This window comes from Prunus mume, linkage group LG6, assembly GCF_029339155.1.
Source record: "Prunus mume cultivar Tortuosa linkage group LG6, ASM2933915v1, whole genome shotgun sequence".
Taxonomy (NCBI): domain Eukaryota; kingdom Viridiplantae; phylum Streptophyta; class Magnoliopsida; order Rosales; family Rosaceae; genus Prunus; species Prunus mume.
In genome coordinates this window covers 18,410,192-18,428,001 of record NC_142703.1, presented here as the reverse complement: position 1 = coordinate 18,428,001, position 17,810 = coordinate 18,410,192, and the positions used below count along the sequence as shown (strand labels likewise).

The 17,810-nt window shown below is 36.2% G+C and overlaps 3 protein-coding genes, 1 non-coding gene and 1 pseudogene across 5 annotated transcripts; all 5 read left to right on the top strand.

Moving 5' to 3' along the window:
- The first annotated feature begins 44 nt into the window (after positions 1-44).
- Positions 45-2,265, top strand: LOC103335761 (purple acid phosphatase 2-like). Its single transcript, XM_089055105.1, has 4 exons — positions 45-162; positions 1,314-1,534; positions 1,835-1,956; positions 2,064-2,265. Exons 1-4 carry the CDS (start codon positions 45-47, stop codon positions 2,263-2,265), a joined length of 663 nt encoding a protein of 220 aa, XP_088911231.1.
- Positions 2,266-2,899: 634 nt separating this feature from the next.
- On the top strand, positions 2,900-6,838 carry LOC103335710 (purple acid phosphatase-like). The gene is given in 9 exon segments (XM_008238737.3): positions 2,900-3,351; positions 3,576-3,773; positions 3,925-4,036; positions 4,388-4,617; positions 4,885-5,023; positions 5,578-5,798; positions 6,125-6,173; positions 6,176-6,245; positions 6,475-6,838. Coding segments are annotated over 9 exon segments (1,407 nt in total). The 5' UTR covers positions 2,900-3,159; the 3' UTR covers positions 6,671-6,838.
- An 862-nt stretch (positions 6,839-7,700) lies between these two features.
- On the top strand, positions 7,701-10,768 carry LOC103335760 (purple acid phosphatase 2-like; annotated as a pseudogene). Its single transcript, XR_016128134.1, has 7 exons — positions 7,701-7,739; positions 8,464-8,573; positions 8,901-9,130; positions 9,530-9,668; positions 9,820-10,040; positions 10,131-10,252; positions 10,346-10,768. The product of XR_016128134.1 is annotated as a purple acid phosphatase 2-like (transcript).
- A 952-nt stretch (positions 10,769-11,720) lies between these two features.
- Positions 11,721-15,559, top strand: LOC103335708 (Transducin/WD40 repeat-like superfamily protein). Its single transcript, XM_008238734.3, has 12 exons — positions 11,721-12,052; positions 12,158-12,267; positions 12,434-12,503; positions 12,757-12,901; positions 13,013-13,150; positions 13,603-13,742; positions 14,144-14,191; positions 14,365-14,475; positions 14,566-14,747; positions 14,822-14,943; positions 15,076-15,152; positions 15,235-15,559. Exons 1-12 carry the CDS (start codon positions 11,801-11,803, stop codon positions 15,343-15,345), a joined length of 1,506 nt encoding a protein of 501 aa, XP_008236956.1. The 5' UTR covers positions 11,721-11,800; the 3' UTR covers positions 15,346-15,559.
- A 678-nt stretch (positions 15,560-16,237) lies between these two features.
- On the top strand, positions 16,238-16,310 carry TRNAE-CUC (transfer RNA glutamic acid (anticodon CUC)). Its single transcript has one exon. It is a non-coding gene; the product is annotated as a tRNA-Glu (tRNA).
- Positions 16,311-17,810: the final 1,500 nt, after the last annotated feature.

The following is a 17,810-nucleotide window of genomic DNA, read 5'->3' as shown; positions in this document are numbered from 1 at the left end:
TTTTTGAGTTTATGATTCAAAAGAAAGCCACCATTCTGCAACTGATGGTCTCCCCTTGTCTTGGATTTTTAAAGCTGACTGTTGATGGCAGTTGCATTGGTGATGTGGGAAGTGTTAGTGCTGGGAGGGTTATCAGGAATTCTAATGGGGTGTGGTTAAAAGGTTTTGCGATTAATCTGGGCCGAGTTAAAATATTAAGAGTGATTCAAACAATGCAAATTAAAGGAAAAAAGGTTGAAGTAAATTATAGGTAGATACACACAAATGGTCACCCAGAAACCCAACAATAGAAAAACTCGGGGTCATTCATCCGACTAGGTAAAAAACTTCACTGAAAAGATAAGAAATAGCTCAAAATTTGGGGTCATCAAACCGACCAGGCAAACAACTTCACTAAGATGAGAAAGAGCTCAATGCAAGATCAGTATAGCTCGAATCACCTAACCCAACCTGTGCAGCTGTACTCACCAATCTCTTTTAACAACTACCAAGGCAAAGTTGCCTTACCAGACACATTGAGGCAAAGTTGCCTTGCATGTTACCTTATCCATTAGAGCTTACAGCATGTAGCAAACCTCACCCGTTGCCTTGTGGGAAAATAAGAAAGCTAACCATTTTTTGAACATGTTAAAAACTTTTAGATCATCTTCGATGCAAGCGAACTCAATCCCAAATTTTACGTCATAGTCTTATCTTCTTATTCAGCATATGGTAAGGTTATACATAAATATATACACGTATATGTATATATATATATGTGTGTGTGTGTGTGTGTGTGTGTGTGTGTGTGTGTGTTCTGATTAATATATTAACATCGTACAAAAGGCCTATGCACATATGCAGCAGAAGATACTGTTTCAAAATTTCCTTTTCTGAATATCAAATGCATAACTTCTCTGGATGCTCCTTGCATTTTTTACATCAGCTCCTCTTTTGCTCCTTTTTATACTGAATTTTTGCATAGTTTCGGAGGTTGGAATCCCCAATAACATGAAATTGTTATCTCTTGTTTTCATGGATTTTTACAGTAGTATATTGTTGTATTCATCTCTGCAAATGACATCATGTAAATTCTTTGGAACATTAGTACTTATTGCTCAAACTATACCTTAGTGATATTCTGTAATGACTCTGTTTTAAAATGATGGAATTTTTTTCCAAGATTATCGTGTACACTGTATACCGATTAGAATTTCCTTTTCTCCACAGAATGTCCAGTCAATTCCTTAACTCTGTACATAGGTCACATTTGCAATGTCTGTGTTGAAGCAAGTGCTTCAACAATTTCATTTCCATATCATTTCCTTTTTAAGGTAAATACACTCCTCAGAACAGATGGATTGAGGAGGAGCTACGAAAGGTTAACAGAAGTGAGACCCCATGGTTGATTGTTTTAATGCATTCACCATGGTATAATAGCTACACCACTCACTATATGGAAGGAGAAACCATGAGAGTGATGTATGAGCCATTGTTTGTGAAGTACAAGGTTGACGTAGTATTTGCTGGTCATGTCCATGCCTATGAACGATCTGTAAGTGCTTCATATACATACCCTGGCCATGTCCATAAAATGCAAATATTTTCCCAGTTATTTGGTGATCTACATAGAACTAACATAGAAGATTTTTAAATTCAACATATTGATCCGATTTATTGAAAATTTTTATCGTTCGAGAGAGAATACCAAACTCATCTGAGGAAAAGTACATTGCAGAAATGCCTATACCTAATACTAAAGCACACTGTATTTGTTTTAATTTACCATCCTCCATCTACTCTCAAGATTCAAGATGACAGAACTTGATAAGTCACTGATTTGTGTATACCACAGCATCGTATATCCAATGTTGCATACAACATCGTAAATGGTATTTGCATTCCCGTGAAAAATCAATCCGCACCGGTCTACATTACCATTGGTGATGGAGGAAATATTGAGGGCTTAGCGACCAAGTAAGTATATTAGCATGCGTGATAGATTTGGTGTTTTCTGATTCATTTCCGTAAGTATTTGTCAGCACTGCATACTGAGTCTATGAAAAATTCCTTTTGTGATGCAGTATGACAGAACCACAGCCAGCTTACTCATCTTTTAGAGAGGCCAGTTTTGGCCATGCTACTTTCGACATCAAGAACCGAACCCATGCTTACTATGGTTGGCACCGGAATCAAGATGGATATGCAGTAACAGCTGATTCTATGTGGTTTTTTAACAGATATTATCATCCTGATGATGATTCTACAAGTGCCCAACACAACTAGAAAAAATGCTCATAAGCCTCATCATGGAAAAAAAATAAGAAGACCTTATTTTGCTATCGTTCTCTTGAATAAATACCCAAATGTTTCAGCTAATAAAAGAAAGATGAAAAATACTTCCTCTCTGTAAGTAGGAACTCCTACATTCTTGTCAATGACAATATGACATGAATATCCAAATGTAAAAATGGAAAGATCTTACACATCTCTCTTACTGTTATTTTTGGCTGTTTGACCTTGTGATATTATTTTATTATTTTATTATTATTTTTCAATTAATATACCTAAATTATTGTAAACTAATTAATAATATCTAATAAAATAATATTTTAATTTAACACATCCAGTGAAACGTTAAAAAAATTATTATATGTCAAATTTTTACTTAAGCCATCATCAGATTCAAATTTTTAATGTTCGATATTTAACATTTCAAACTCTATATAAACAAAACAAACTCGGCTTGTCTTCTAAGTTGACTTGTCTTCTAAGTCGGTCAGTCATTCAAACAATGAAGTATGAACTTTCCACACTTCATTTTCTCCGAACACTCCAAAGTCAACAACTTACTCCTATCAAAGAAAAAAACAAACTATATCCCATCATCATTATTTTCCGCGAAACCCAAATTGCCCCTCTTAAATTCCCAGAGCAACACACAATTACTAAAGAAAATCCAGGCAGCACCCACAACCAGCTTTAGCATTGAAATTTCAATACTTTGACTGCAAATCTCTGTTATCCGCAAAGAGCCATGAATATTCCCCTCATTTTATGGAAAATCTTTTATTTTTTCTTTCTTAGTAAACTCATTTCAAGTCTATATAAAGGAAATGCTTGTCCTAAGCTCAGTAGGCTGTCTGTGGATTCGTGGGTTTTGAGGGTCCTCTGCAAAACATGGCCAAGATGGGTACTTCTTCCAGGGTAGCAGCAGCCATTGTTGTAGTGTTGGGTTTTGTTTTGAGCTTGGCAGTGGTGTGTAATGGAGGCAAGACAAGTAGTTTTGTGAGGCAAGTGGAGAAATCTGGGGTCATGCCTCTCGACAGTGATGTCTTTAAAGTCCCTCCTGGCTATAATGCACCTCAACAAGTATGATCTCTCTCTCTCTCAGTATAATTAAGACAACTTTTATTGGAACCATAAAAGAACCTTTATTTAATTGAATATCTTTTATATAAATTTGTTCTTGTTTTTATTGAAAATTGATGGCTTACTTCATAATTTGCTTTCTTCTTTATGGGATTGACTGATTAATAGGTGTAGTTTTTAGTGATTTAATTTAATTTTGATATCTGTCTGATCTTTGATTTAAGGTACATATAACACAAGGCGACCAGCTGGGAAAAGCCATGATTGTGTCTTGGGTCACGGTGGAGGAACCAGGTTCCAATACAGTGCTTTACTGGAGCGCATACAGCAAGAAACAGAAATCTGAGGGCAAAGTTACAACCTATAAATTCTACAATTACACTTCTGGTTACATTCATCACACGACCATCAGAAATTTAAAGGTAAACTTGATATGCTCATGTGCTTTTGCCTCATTTCTTTTTCCTTCAAATCCATAGGTTGATTGTAGAATTTGCTGATTGTAATGATGATTGCAGTCTAAGTGTAATTTACAAATTGTAGTGTGATCTAATCCTATACATTCTTGCACAGTTCAATACCAAATACTACTATGTGGTTGGCATTGGCCACACTGAGCGGCAGTTTTGGTTTATAACTCCTCCTGAAGTTGGGCCAGACGTCCCTTACACATTTGGTCTCATAGGTGAGTATTTCGTATCAGAGCAGGATGCATTGTAAAGTAATGTAGCTATTTACATCTGGTTCAACTTTTGGCATTGGATTAAAAAGGAAATTTCATGCTATTGACTAGCTTAGAGGTGTTGCAACGAGCCTCCTACGTTCATCTTGAATGATACCAAACCAAATTAGAGTTCTTTATTTTATGAAACTTGTCCCTTAGTGTGCAAGTCTGTCATTTGAAACAGTTTTCCTTAACTTGGGAACTACATAATCGATGAGACGCAATTGCCTGTGTTTGTGAAATGTAAATTGTTCTACTCTAGTGTACTTTCTTAAATCTAAATAACATTTTACCATGATGTATCATTTTCAGGGGATCTGGGTCAGAGCTTTGATTCCAATAAGACACTTACTCATTACGAGTTAAACCCACAGAAAGGACAAGCAGTATTGTTTGTTGGGGACCTCTGTTATGCAGATACCCACCCAAATCATGATAATGTCTGGTGGGATACATGGGGAAGATTCACCGAGAGAAGTGTCGCGTATCAACCCTGGATATGGACTGCAGGGAATCATGAAATTGATTTTGCCCCAGAACTTGTAAGCATCTCATAAAACAACTGGTTGCTCTAGAAAGTGAGCTTATACTCTCATTTGCCATTTCTGGTCTTAGATGAGATCATTTGTATTTATATAATCTGTCTTTAGTATTACTTGTATATGTACGTGTGCTTGTCCTTCCAAATATCTTGTATTTGACAAAATTTAACCCAGTATCTACTGATCATTTTGTTTATGCATTTCCATGTCCCAAAGAAGTCATTGGATGAAGCATTTTCTAAAAGAAGATAGGAACTTTTGTTGCAGGGTGAAACCAAACCTTTTAAGCCTTACACTCACCGATATCATGTCCCATATAAAGCATCAGGGAGTACTGCTCCCTTTTGGTACTCAATCAAGAGAGCTTCAGCATACATCATAGTCTTGTCTTCTTATTCAGCATATGGTAAGGATATACATTTATGTTTTGGTTAATATATTAACATCATTCAAAATTTTCTTTTCTGAATATCAAATGCATAACTTTGCCACCCATAAATTTATTACAAATGTCATCTTGAAATAAATAGATAAAGACATACTTCGATAAAAAAAGGAAAAATAGAAAAGATAAAGACATAACTGGATACTCCTTGCATTTGTTACATCAGCTCCTGTGGTCCCTGCTAATTTTTGGGTGGTTTGGAGGTTGGAATCCACAATAAACTTTAAATAGTAAGCTCTTTTTTTCATGGATTTTTACAGCAGTATACCGTATTCATATCTGTAAATGACATCATGGACTGATTGTTTAAGTTATATCATACAGATATTTTGTAACGGCTGTTTTTAAAATGATAGGATTTTGCTTCCAAATTATCATGTACACCAATTAGAATTTCTTGTTCTCCACAGAACCTCCAGTCAATTTCTGACTCTGTAGAGAGGTCACATTTATAACGTCTGTGTTAAGCTGAGTCCTTCAGCAATTTCATTTAACATATCGTTTCCGTTTTCAAGGTAAATACACTCCTCAGTACTTTTGGCTTGAGCAGGAGCTACAAAAGGTTAACAGAAGTGAGACACCATGGTTGATTGTTTTAATGCATGCACCATGGTATAATAGTTACAACTATCACTATATGGAAGGCGAAACCATGAGAGTGATGTATGAGCCATGGTTTGTGAAGTACAAGGTTGACGTGGTATTTGCTGGTCATGTCCATGCCTATGAACGATCTGTAAGTACTTTATATACATGCCTTTGTCCCTGTGATTTGGTGTGCTGCTCTGCATAGAACTGGATATATTGTATAACAAAATAGTCTCTATTTGTACCACAAAGATTTTTAAATTCAACATATTGATCCGATTTATCGAACACTTTAATCTTTCGATAAAGTATAGGGAACCCATTTCAGGGAACGTACATTGCAGAAATGCCTATACCTAATACTAAGCACACTGTATTTTTTTTTTTTTTTTCCTTTTACCATCCTCCATCTACTGTCAAGATTCAAGATGTCAGGACTTGATAAGTGATTTCACTGATTTGTGTATACAACAGGAACGTGTGTCCAATGTTGCATACAACATCGTAAATGGTATTTGCATTCCGTGAAAGATCAATCCGCACCAGTCTACATTACCATTGGTGATGGTGGAAATATTGAAGTCTTAGCCACCAAGTAAGTATATCAGTGTGCATGATAGATTTGGTGTTAAGTATGTCAGTATGCGCGATAGATTTGGTGTTAAGTGTGTCAGTATGCGCTATAGATTTGATGTTCAGTCTGTCAGTATGTGCGATAGATTTGGCATTAAGTCAGTATGCGAGATAGAATTGGTGTTTTCTGATTCAATGCCTTTTGTTAGCACTGCATACTGAGTCTATGAAAATTTTCTTTTGTGATGCAGTATGACAGAACCCCAGCCGGCTTACTCAGCTTATAGAGAGGCCAGTTTTGGTCATGCTACTTTCGACATCAAGAACCGAACCCATGCATACTATGGTTGGCACCGGAATCAAGATGGATATGCAGTAACAGCTGATTCTATGTGGTTTTTCAACAGATACTATCATCCTGTTGATGATTCCACAAGTGCCCAATAATTAGAAGACGTTATGTTGCTATTGTTCTCTTGAATAAGCACCCAAATGTATCAGCTAATAAAAGATTCAATAGTTTATACCTTCCCCCAACTCTTACAAATTTGAATCTCATTTATTTTGTACTTTTTGAAGAAAAAGAAAAACCTAATAGAAGGAAGATCTGCATCATATCCTTGAGTTTCTGATACTTACAAGCCATAGAGGCTTTAAAACTAGAGAACCAAATAGATATCTTCATTATCTCTGTAATGCCCTAAAGTAGATGGCTCATTCAATATGCCTGAGTTCAGTGACTTGGAGATCATGAAACAAACTCTCAATATCCTGTACAATAGCTACAACACGCATAAATTCGAAACTTTATTCTCACGTAACATACGGATTAAGACATGAGAAACTCCTTCGCATAAATCCGCTGGGACCCAATATACTCATTGTTTTCCTACTCCAAGAGAATGCTTTTATGTTGTCTCTAGGGAAATAAAACTGCACCAAGGCAAGACCAAAGAGAAAACGCCGAGCGGCAAAACATAGGCAAAGGGTCAAAAAAAGGAAGACAACCGGAAGAAATCAAAGGTCACAACACCAACCAAAGAAAGAAACAAGATTTGCAAGGCAAGTTTTAAATTACATGAAACAAAGGTTGCACTGAATAGTAGATTAGACTTGGACGCTAGTAGCTTGACCATATGCCATTTTCTCTGGGAATAATCAAACAAGAATGCACTTATGTCTTCTCTCTCTCTCTCTCTCTCTCTCTCTCTCTCTCTCTCTCTCATATATATGCAAACAATGCACTTTTCATGCTCAATTTTGTCTTCCCCAGAAGACAACTAAATTACAAGAAAGATAGCAACTGAACAAAATCCAGGCAAACCCTATTTGTTTTTGGATTCGACTCTTTGACATCTAATCTGTATATTCGTATAGAGCTCTGAATAGTCCCCACATTCTGTGACAAGTTATAGAATTTTATTCTTTTAATTTATTGTTTCATGTGTATATAATGGAAATTAGGGTCCATAGCTCAATGGGGCCTGTCTGGGACAATATGACCAAGATGGGTGTGGTGAGATTAGCTTCTTCATGTGTATATAATGGACGCTTACTCATTACCCATTAAATCCGCTCAAAGGACAAACAGTTTTGTATCTTGCGGACCTCTCCTATGCAGATGACTATCCATATCATGATAATGTTAGATGGGATACATGGGGGAGATTCACTGAGAGAAGTGCTGGAGTGCAGGGAATCATGAGATTGATTTTGCCTCAGAACTTGTAAGCATCTCATAAAACACTAGCTTGTCTGGAAAGTTATACTCTTGTTTATCTTTTCTCGTCTTCGATTAGATCATTTTTTGTACAATTGTGCATACACTTGTTGTAAGAAATACATGCATTATAAGAATGATCCTCATCTTTGGCAACCAAAGAGAAAGAAGGGTCTGCATTGTGTGAAATCTGTACACTATTCTGTATAATGGCTAATGAACTTGAAATATAGCATCTTCCTCAACCATGATGCCTTTGTTGTTAGTTTATTTACAGTTCTACTCATCCACTAAATTTATCCCAGTATTTGCTGCTCTCTCTTTTTTTTTTTTAATGAATTTTTCAAATCCTAAGAAAGTCATCAGATGAAGTACTTTGCATTATATTCTTTTTCTTCAAATGCATAGGTTGTGGAGTCTGTACCGGAGAACAGGTTTGGAATTTTCCAATTGAAAGTATGAATGCAGCCCAAGTATTTAAGACTGTAGTGTGATCCAATTACTTCACATTCTTGTGCAGTTCAATACCACATATTACTATGTAGTTGGAATAGGCAATACTGAGAGGCAATTCTGGTTTACAACTCCTCCTAAAGTTGGTCCGACGTACCTACACATTTGGTCTCATAGGTCAGTATTTCGCAACAGGATGGATCATAAAATGCTGTAGCTAGTTAGACTTGGTTCAAGTTTTGGCTCTGTGATTCAAATGTAATTTCGTTGCTGTTGAGTGGGTTACAAGGTTTGTTCCAATGGCCCTCTTCCATTCCATCTTGAAATTGTTGCTCAAATCTTGTGAAACTTGTTCCTTAGTGTGCAAGTCTACCATTTTAAACAGTCTGCTTTATGGCCTTAACTTGGGAACTAGATAATGGATGAGACACAACTATAAATTGTTTTGCTGCAGTGTGTGGTTAAAATCTATATATCACCAACCATTTGGGGTATCATTTGTAGGTGATCTGGGTCAGACCTTCGATTCAAATAGGACACTTACTCATTATGAATTAAATCCGCTCAAAGGACAAACAGTTTTGTATCTTGGGGACCTCTCCTATGCAAATGACTATCCATATCATGATAATGTTAGATGGGATACATTGGGGAGATTCACTGAGAGAAGTGCTGCTTATCAACCTTGGATATGGAGTGGAGGGAATCATGAGATTGATTTTGCCCCAGAACTTGTAAGCATCTCATAACAACACTAGCTTTTCTGGAACTCTTGTTTATCTTTTCTCGTCTTCGATTAGATCTTTTTTTTTCACAATTGTGTATACACTTGTTGTGAGGAATACCTGCATTATAAGAATGATCCTCGTCTTTGGCAACCAAAGAGAAAGAAGGGTCTGCATTGTGTGAAATCTAAAGAAGTATATTATTCTGTATAATAGCTAATGAACTTGAAATATAGCATCTTCCTCAACCATGATGCCTTTGTTGTTAGTTTATTTACAGTTCTACTCATCCACTAAATTTATCCCAGTATTTGCTGCTTCTTCTTTTTTTTTTATGAATTTTTCGAATCCTAAGAAAGTCATCAGATGAAGTATTTTGCTAAAAGAAGATTGGTACTTTTGTTGCAGGGTGAAACAATACCTTTTAAGCCTTACACTCACCGGTATTATGTCCCATATAATGCATCAGGGAGTACTGCCCCATTTTGGTACTCAATCAAGAGAGCTTCGGCATACATCATAGTCTTGGCTTCTTATTCGGCATATGGTGAGGATATATACAATATACATAGTCCGACTCTGTGCAGGATGTCCTGTCTTTAATTTCTAATTTGGTAGTGAGATCTTCTGTACTATGTGTTCAAATTAATTGAGTGCTTCAGCAATTTCATGTCAAATATCATTTCTTTTTTCTTAAGGTCCAAGCACTCCTCAGTACCAATGGCTCTAGACAGAGCTACCAAAAGTTAACAGGAGTGAGACACCTTGGTTGATTGTTATAATGCATTGTCCATGGTATAATAGCTACTACTTGCAGTACATGGAAGGAGAAGGCATAAGAGTGACGTTTGAACCGTGGTTTGTCAAGTACAAAGTTGATGTCGTATTTAACGGTCATGTTCATGCCTATGAACGATCTGTAAGTACTCAATATACGCATAAGAAACCATTTTGTGGAGAAGTATTTTGCAGAATGCAGAAATGCTGATTTAATTGGTATACACCACAGGAACGTGTGTCCAATGTTGCATATAATGTTGTGAATGCAAATTGCACTCCTGTGAAAGATCAATCTGCACCGGTGTACGTTACAGTAGGTGATGGAGGAAATCTTGAAGGCTTATCGACCGTGTAAGAATTTTATCAGTACACCGGAATTTCCTGCTTGTAGCATTGCCTGATAGCTTAATGTGTGACTTTTTTTGTTTCTTTCTTGTGGTGCAGTATGACAGAGCCACAGCCAGATTAGTCACTTTTCCGAGAGGCCAGTTTTGGTCATGGAATTTTTGACATAAAGAACAGAACTCATGCTTACTTTAGCTGGCACCGTAATCAAGACGGATATGCTGTAGAAGCTGATTCTACATGGCTTTTCAACAGACACCATTACCCTGTTGATGATTCAAAGTCCATAAGAACCTGATCTTGATGGAAACAATAAATTAAATGCCTGAATGTATGAGTATTATTAGAAGATTCAATGTTTTGTTCACTGGCTGTATATTTTCATGTGCTTTTATGCATGATCCTCTTCAACATGGACATAGGATTGAGGTTGAATCACAAAAATCTTTGTACCCTTTTTCTTGTCTCTCTTTTTACCATCGAAAAATTGATTCCCGAGATCGAATGCACATTAAAACTTAAATCATTGACTTCCTGTTGTGGTTGCTTTGTGATATAATTTGCTCCTCTTTTTTGAGTTTATGATTCAAAAGAAAGCCGCCATTCTGAAAAGTACACACCAAGACCAGTCAAACAACTTCATTAAGATAAGAAAGAGCTCAATGCAAGATCAATATAGCTCTCAAATCACCTAACCTAACCTGTGCAGCTGTACTCACCAATCTCTTTTAACAACTACCAAGGCAAAGTTGCCTTACCAGACACATTGAGGCAAAGTTGCCTTGCATGTTACCTTATCCATTAGAGCTTAGAGCATGTAGCAAACCTCACCCATTGCCTTGTGGGAAAATAGGAAATCTAACCATTTTTTGAACATGTTAAAAACCTTTAGATCATCTTCGATGCAAGCGGACTCAATCCCAAATTTTCCCCTCGTAAAATAGAACTATTCATGTACACAGTAGTTTCAAATAGTGCAAAATTAAAATTTGAGTTAGCAAATTTATTAATTTTTTTAAAAATGATTTTAACCTAGAATAAATTTGTGGTTAATTTTTCTTGAGAAAATTTGTTTATACAATCATGATTTATTTTTCCTGAACGTTTTTATCGAAAGAAAATTGAAATTTCAAAAACTTAATTTTATTTTAAATTTGTTTGTTTTAAATTATTTTCTGACTTGTTACCCATATTATTTTATCTTTTAAGCACGACATCCCCATAATACCTTACTTTTTCAGATTCTCTATCTTCCTCTATCTACCTACATCGGGTGATTAAGATTTTAAAAGTCTGAAAACTTGGGCTAAAAGTCTTGAACATGTCCAAAAAAATTTGAAGTTTCAAAGCAGAGGAGTTCGAGTCTGCTAGTAAAAGGGAAGAAGTTTTTTTTCTTTCCTTTTAACCGTTGGATGAGATCCAGTGTCATCTCATCTAACGGTTCCACAACAACGACCCACCTAAGACTCTTCTCTCAGAGTCAAACTATATACTCCTCCATAGGCAAACACGTAGCCAACGCTAAATCCAAACCCAGAACACAAAACAACCCAGATGGCGGAAGAGAAGGCCGGTAATGGCGACGGTGGTAATGATGGTGCTCCAGAAGAGGAGGAGAAGAAGATTGGTATTGCCAACGGTGATAGTTGTGCTCCACCAGAGAAGGAGAAGAAGAAGAAGAATGCAGATCCACAGCTGTTGATCTGCTTGCTTCAGCCTGCTCCCGCCGACTCCGATCCCGACTACATCGGTATTCGTCGGCTTCTTCTCTCTCGCAAGCCCCAGTCTCCATTTCAACGCCGCCTTGTAATCTTCTTCTCCTCTTCTTCTTCATCTTCTGTGTTCAACAATTTACAGAATTCAGAAATTCATTCATTTCATGCATGCTGGTATTGATTTTGATCGTTGAAGGATTGGAGATGCAATGGAAAAGGATACGTTGCGTTTCGAAATTACATCCGGAGGCCGAGGAATTGGGAAAATATGCAAACTCCGAGCCTCCAAACCACTCCCGGAAACAGGTCCGTCGACCCATCAATTCATATCAAGCTTTTGCTTTGCTACTCTCTCAAACCAAACTGTGATGAAATCATAATTAATCTTTTTTAATTAGTGAATTTTTTGTTTTGTTTTCTTAAATTCGTAATGTATGCTGACATCAGGGTAATTTACTGCTTCATGCATCAGTGGGCGATGGATTCCACCTCCAAGTCCACGGTCTCTTTTGTATGATGTCGAAAGCTGGAGCCCTGGCAGGGTATGTGTTTCTGTAATTCAAATTCCATTCCTTTCTGGGTTTTGTTAATCCTATATAATATGCATATGTTGCTCATCCCCATCCATTTCCCTTGCTTGAATGTGGAGATGTGAGTTTTAGTTTCCGAGCTATAAATGTGATGACGCTTGGGCAAAATTTGGGATTACAGTGCAAAATTAGAATTTTACTTTGTTAACTGTTTTTTTCCCTTTTTGGTTGTGATCATGGGTTCATGTTCTTCTTTTCTTTACAGGACGTCCAAAGTGGCAGTCAACCTTCGCCTCGCAGAAGTTTTGGCTCAAGTAATAGTGATAATGACCGCCCACGTAATCGTCGGGCTGAACCTGCGTACTCGTTTGTCGGAATGCATTGCATCTTTGATCAGTGCAAAGCCTCTGGTAATTTTTTCCTGCAAGTACTAGACCAATTGACCCCCCTGGTTGTGTTACTAAGTTGAGAGCGAATGTAACATTTAAAAAGGAAGAAACCTCATTTGTTTTTATGTACAGTTACGGTTTTGAAGTTTGGGCACATGAGTTCTGATCTGCTTGCATATGGAGCATCAGACGGAACCTTGACAGTATGCACTGTCTCTGATCCACCATCAGTCCTCAAACATCTGCATGGTCACTCCAAAGATGTTACAGGTTGGATTGACTGGTATTGTTACTGTTGTCTTTTTCTATCGTATTTTCAATAATAATATCTCTAGTCCTTTTTGTCTGTTCTCCATAAATAAGTAGATTTTTATGGTACAAATTTTTTTTTTTTTATTGTACGGACTGGTAGCATAAGAAGTCCTAGGCTTAAGCACCTTGCTCCAAGTAAACACTCTGGTACCACCAACATTTTTATTTATTTTTGGTTAATCCAATCAACTTGTGGCAGTAAATTAATAGGTATACTGAAAAATTTACTGTTGTTCAAAATGGTTCTGATGACTGAAAGGCGAAAGAATCATGATATGCAACATTGAGTCCGTAATTCTGTACTGGATGCAAATCTTCTAGTTTTTTTTTTCCCCCTTTCTTAGGCACTGATAAAAACAAACTTTGTTTTGTTTCTGGATCGTGTTTCTGAAATTCTAATTCATTTTCAGACTTTGATTTCTCATCAAACAATCAGTACATTGCATCCTCATCAATGGATAAAACTGTGCGAGTATGGGAGATTTCAAAAGGCCTTTGCATTCGAGTAATATATGGAGTTTCTTCACAACTGTGTATTCGTTTTCACCCTGTAAGTGTATACAAACATTAAGAAGATTTGGCTCCTCAGAATTGCTGCAATCCATTTTTATATTTGTTACCTTATTATATGTGCATGTTTAAAATGTTTTGTATTTCATCAGTGCAAGTTGTATTATTTTAGTCCAGATGTTAAATGCCTATCAGGCTTTTTCTTCCCGTCTCTACTAGATTCTCATAGAAGATTCTTTCCCACTAGACTCGAATCCCCCTCATTTGAATCAAGTTCCACAACCTTTATTGATTCAATTAATAATGGCTTTTCCCTTGACTTTCTGTGATGACGTTAGTGCAAAATTAAATTATTTGCCTTCGTTTTTTTATAATTATTCAAAACATGATATGCAACAGTGCAATTTAAGGTTTGGTTTTCTCTTCATCTCCTTGATGTAGGTAAATAACAACTTCCTTTCAGTTGGCAATGCAGACAAAGAAGTTACGGTAATGACTGAAACCTTTGCATCTTGCTTCTTCAGAAAGGAAAAGAACTTAGGTTCTGGATACCCTATGTTCATGCACAGCCGAATTTTTGGCCGTCATTTTCCAGTAATGTTTGTATTTCAAGGACATTATCATTATATTTGATTGGTGGCATTTCTACATCGATATATCAGGTTTTCAATTTCAGCACAGGGAGGATCATTCATAAAATATTTTTTGACAGTGAGGTTACTTCCATGGACTATGCTCACACTGGACAGCTCATGTTCTGTGGGGATGCGACGGTGTGTCATTGCATATACTTATTTCAAGTTCCCTTCTGATGGGCTTGCATATCCTTTTACTGATATAGTCCATTGTATAATTCGTTGCAGGGGTGTATCTATTCAGTAAGTATGAATTCTCACACAGGAGTATTATCCCGCTCTCATCGCCATCGAAGTAGCATCAGGCGCAAATCTCCAGTCACAACTGTGCAGTACCGAAGTTTTTCTCTGTTGGCTCGGGGCCCTGTGTTGCTGACATGTACTCAAGATGGAAGTTTGTCTTTCTTCAGGTTTGGTCACAGAACATGCCTTGTTACTTTTGTTGTTTATTTAAAGCACTGACAGCAAGATTGGTATGTTGTAGTGTTGCTCTGGAAATACAGGGTTATTTGACTCTCCGCTGCTCACTCAAATTAAATCCACGGATATACAGCATCCGGGCTTCTTTCTGCCCTCTGCTTTCTCTTGAAAAAGGAGAATATATAGGTATGTATGTCAACATCGATGCTACCACATACTTCGTTACTACTTTTTATGTGGGTTTACTGACATTGTCTTGCAGTTACTACTTTTTATGTGTGTGTTTACTGACATTGCCATGCTGTTAAAATACCCTAGTTGCCGGAAGTGAGGATTCAAATGTGTACTTCTATGATTTAACTCGCCCAAAGCATACATGTGTAAACAAGCTACAGGTTCATCATATTCATACACAAGGCTTTAATGGTTTCCTAGTCTCAATTTGGACCCAAATGACCAAAATATATGTGACTGCAGGGTCATCGATTTCCGGTTATCGGTGTTGCTTGGAACCATGGAGAGAACTTGTTAGCATCATCCGATTTCTATGGTACGGTTATTGTATGGAAGAGATCAAAGACAGGTTAAAACAAACATATACAGAGAGATACAAGTTTCAGTTCACACGTGCAGACTGCTTAATTCTTCCATTTTTTTCGCCCTGAAATTGTTTCTGACTAGAAAGTCTCGTATACTGTATTATAAACTGTACCAAGCAGATAAGAATAGGGGTGACATTACTTGTATAAGTGCTTGTATCCATTGCCAATTTTATATCAAGTCACCAAATTTTTTGAATCGAGACACCAATGCAAATGAGATATACGTTTCGTGCCATAAACTCTGAATAATTTGGTGTTCAAGTGGTGCTCTGTGCGTTATAGTTGATAGTGAAAAGCTTAATTCATTATTAATTTTCTTGTAAACAAGATGCAAGTTCTGATAACCTTATGAATGCCAATTTTATTGGTTTAGCCTTCAGCTTTGTCACAGGTGAGATAATTACTCCATCTTCTTGTGGTAGCTTTTAGCTTCTATATCCATAATCTCAAGTTGAAGTTTGAGTTGCCTGGGGTTCAATTTGTACTGCAGAAGAAAAAACATGTTATGCACAATAACACTTTTCCTTTAAATAAACATTCAGAATATTAAAAAGAATAATGAATTTAATTACGAAGTTGGATGCCATTGTTGAATATAAGAAAAAGAATAATGAGTTTGTGATCATATATTCCTTTATACATCATATTCTAGAAAAGCCTTTTTTTTTTTAACAATAATTATTCCTTTATACATATATTCTAGAGATCAAAATAATGAAAATAAATAACTAAAAAGACAAAATCGTGTTTAAGTTTTGTTATATATTATTTAGAAGAGATGATTGATCGTAGTTGGAATTTCAGAACTTGGCTTTTGTGTTATAATCATGATGAGTCCTTACTCTATTTATATTTTTAAGCTGCACTTGTTATCAACATCCGTTGTAGTCTAGTTGGTCAGGATACTCGGCTCTCACCCGAGAGACCCGGGTTCAAGTCCCGGCAACGGAATTCTCTTTTGCGATTTTGTTTCTTTTTTTGGCAATTTTTTCTTTTGGACACATTGGAGGGAATGAAACTTGGACCACTCTTTAATTCTATCCCTTAATAGGGTCTAAAATTTTCAATTGAACACCACTTAATAGTTGAGTCATTCCCTTTTATCTGCATATCACAGACTAGTCCTTACATGAGCACCTTCACCCTTTTGATATAACAAAATCACTCTGTTCTAATATGGGTGCAAGGGCGGAACCATGAATTTTTCAATGGGTGGGCTAACTAAAGTTATTAGCTTAAAATTTAATTATTATTTTTTTTGGTACTTCCAATTTTTATAGTCTTTCTAGAAATAAAAGTAAACATTAAATCATATATACCAAGCTAGTTCATAGCTCCATAGATTAATTTTCAATAAGTTTTAACATAAACTAAATAGGGTTTAACACCATAGTGGATTGAACATCTAAGGTTTTTTACCTAGATTGACCTTAGATTCCTTCATGCATTCATATCATACATGAAAAGTTGTTTTATGTAAAAATATTGACTAAGTATGAAAAATGAATTTTCGGAATAATCATTTTCTCAAGATAATTTTTGGCGGTTTTTATTCCTCACACATTAAATAAGAAAACTTGATTTTATGGGATTTTAGTATGAAATATATATTGACTTAATAAGCCATCATTTTTAGCTTAAATTGTATTTTTCACTAAAACCGATTTTTAATATTTTGACTTTGTGGGAATTATTTTCTAGTATTTTTATTTTAATCCAAATGGGAGGTACTTCCTTCTTTACATTGTAAACTTAAGTAAATGGAATAATATAAAAATAAATAAAAGTAAAATGACAAAAACATTTACTTAAATGTTGAAAATGGAAATAAGGTAATATGTACAACGCCACTAACTGGGCTAATATTGAAAATAAGTTAAATATATAGGTTTTATATTTTTTTTTCTTAAAAAATCACACTAGGCTACATCCCACTGTAGCCTTTAGTGTGGTTCCGCCCATGTATGGGTGAATGTCAGGTTCATGTTCTATGTGGTATTCATAATAAAATCACGTGTTATAACATGAGTTGATTGGTTATACCACGTGAAATTATTTCATTACCTAACCTATCCCTAAATCATTTCTTGCCAGCATAGCCAGAGTGCACCCAGCTAACACCAACAGAAACCGCAGCAAACGCGGCCATCATGTGCGTGTAGAAAATCATAACAGAAGCATGTCCCATGCTTTAGAATAGAGGTTTTCTTTTGTTTTTACTGCGTTTTCCCCACTAATACGGTGTGCAAGGATCTATTGTAGATATTTTGACAAGGATTTGGAGGATCCACCATATTGGGAGAACTGAATCATTAGATGAGGCCCTATCTCGTTGGATCAAACTAACCAAATTGATCTAACGGTTAAGAGATAAGGTCTCATCTAAGGGCCTTAGTTAAGGCTCTCACTATAGAATTCTATTGGGAAAACCGAAAAGAAAGAAGAATCAAA

What these genes read in the sequence shown, in the direction of transcription:
- LOC103335761 (XM_089055105.1), top strand. Translation starts at nt 45, where the DNA reads ATGGTCTCCCCTTGTCTTGGATTTTTAAAGCTGACTGTTGATGGCAGT. An exon ending in TCCATGCCTATGAACGATCT is followed by an intron (nt 1,535 to 1,834) that starts GTAAGTGCTTCA and finishes TGTATACCACAG; the next exon opens with CATCGTATATCCAATGTTGC. An exon ending in ATTGAGGGCTTAGCGACCAA is followed by an intron (nt 1,957 to 2,063) that starts GTAAGTATATTA and finishes TTTGTGATGCAG; the next exon opens with TATGACAGAACCACAGCCAG.
- LOC103335708 (XM_008238734.3), top strand. Translation starts at nt 11,801, where the DNA reads ATGGCGGAAGAGAAGGCCGGTAATGGCGACGGTGGTAATGATGGTGCT. An exon ending in CTCCATTTCAACGCCGCCTT is followed by an intron (nt 12,053 to 12,157) that starts GTAATCTTCTTC and finishes TGATCGTTGAAG; the next exon opens with GATTGGAGATGCAATGGAAA. An exon ending in TGTGTATTCGTTTTCACCCT is followed by an intron (nt 13,743 to 14,143) that starts GTAAGTGTATAC and finishes TCCTTGATGTAG; the next exon opens with GTAAATAACAACTTCCTTTC.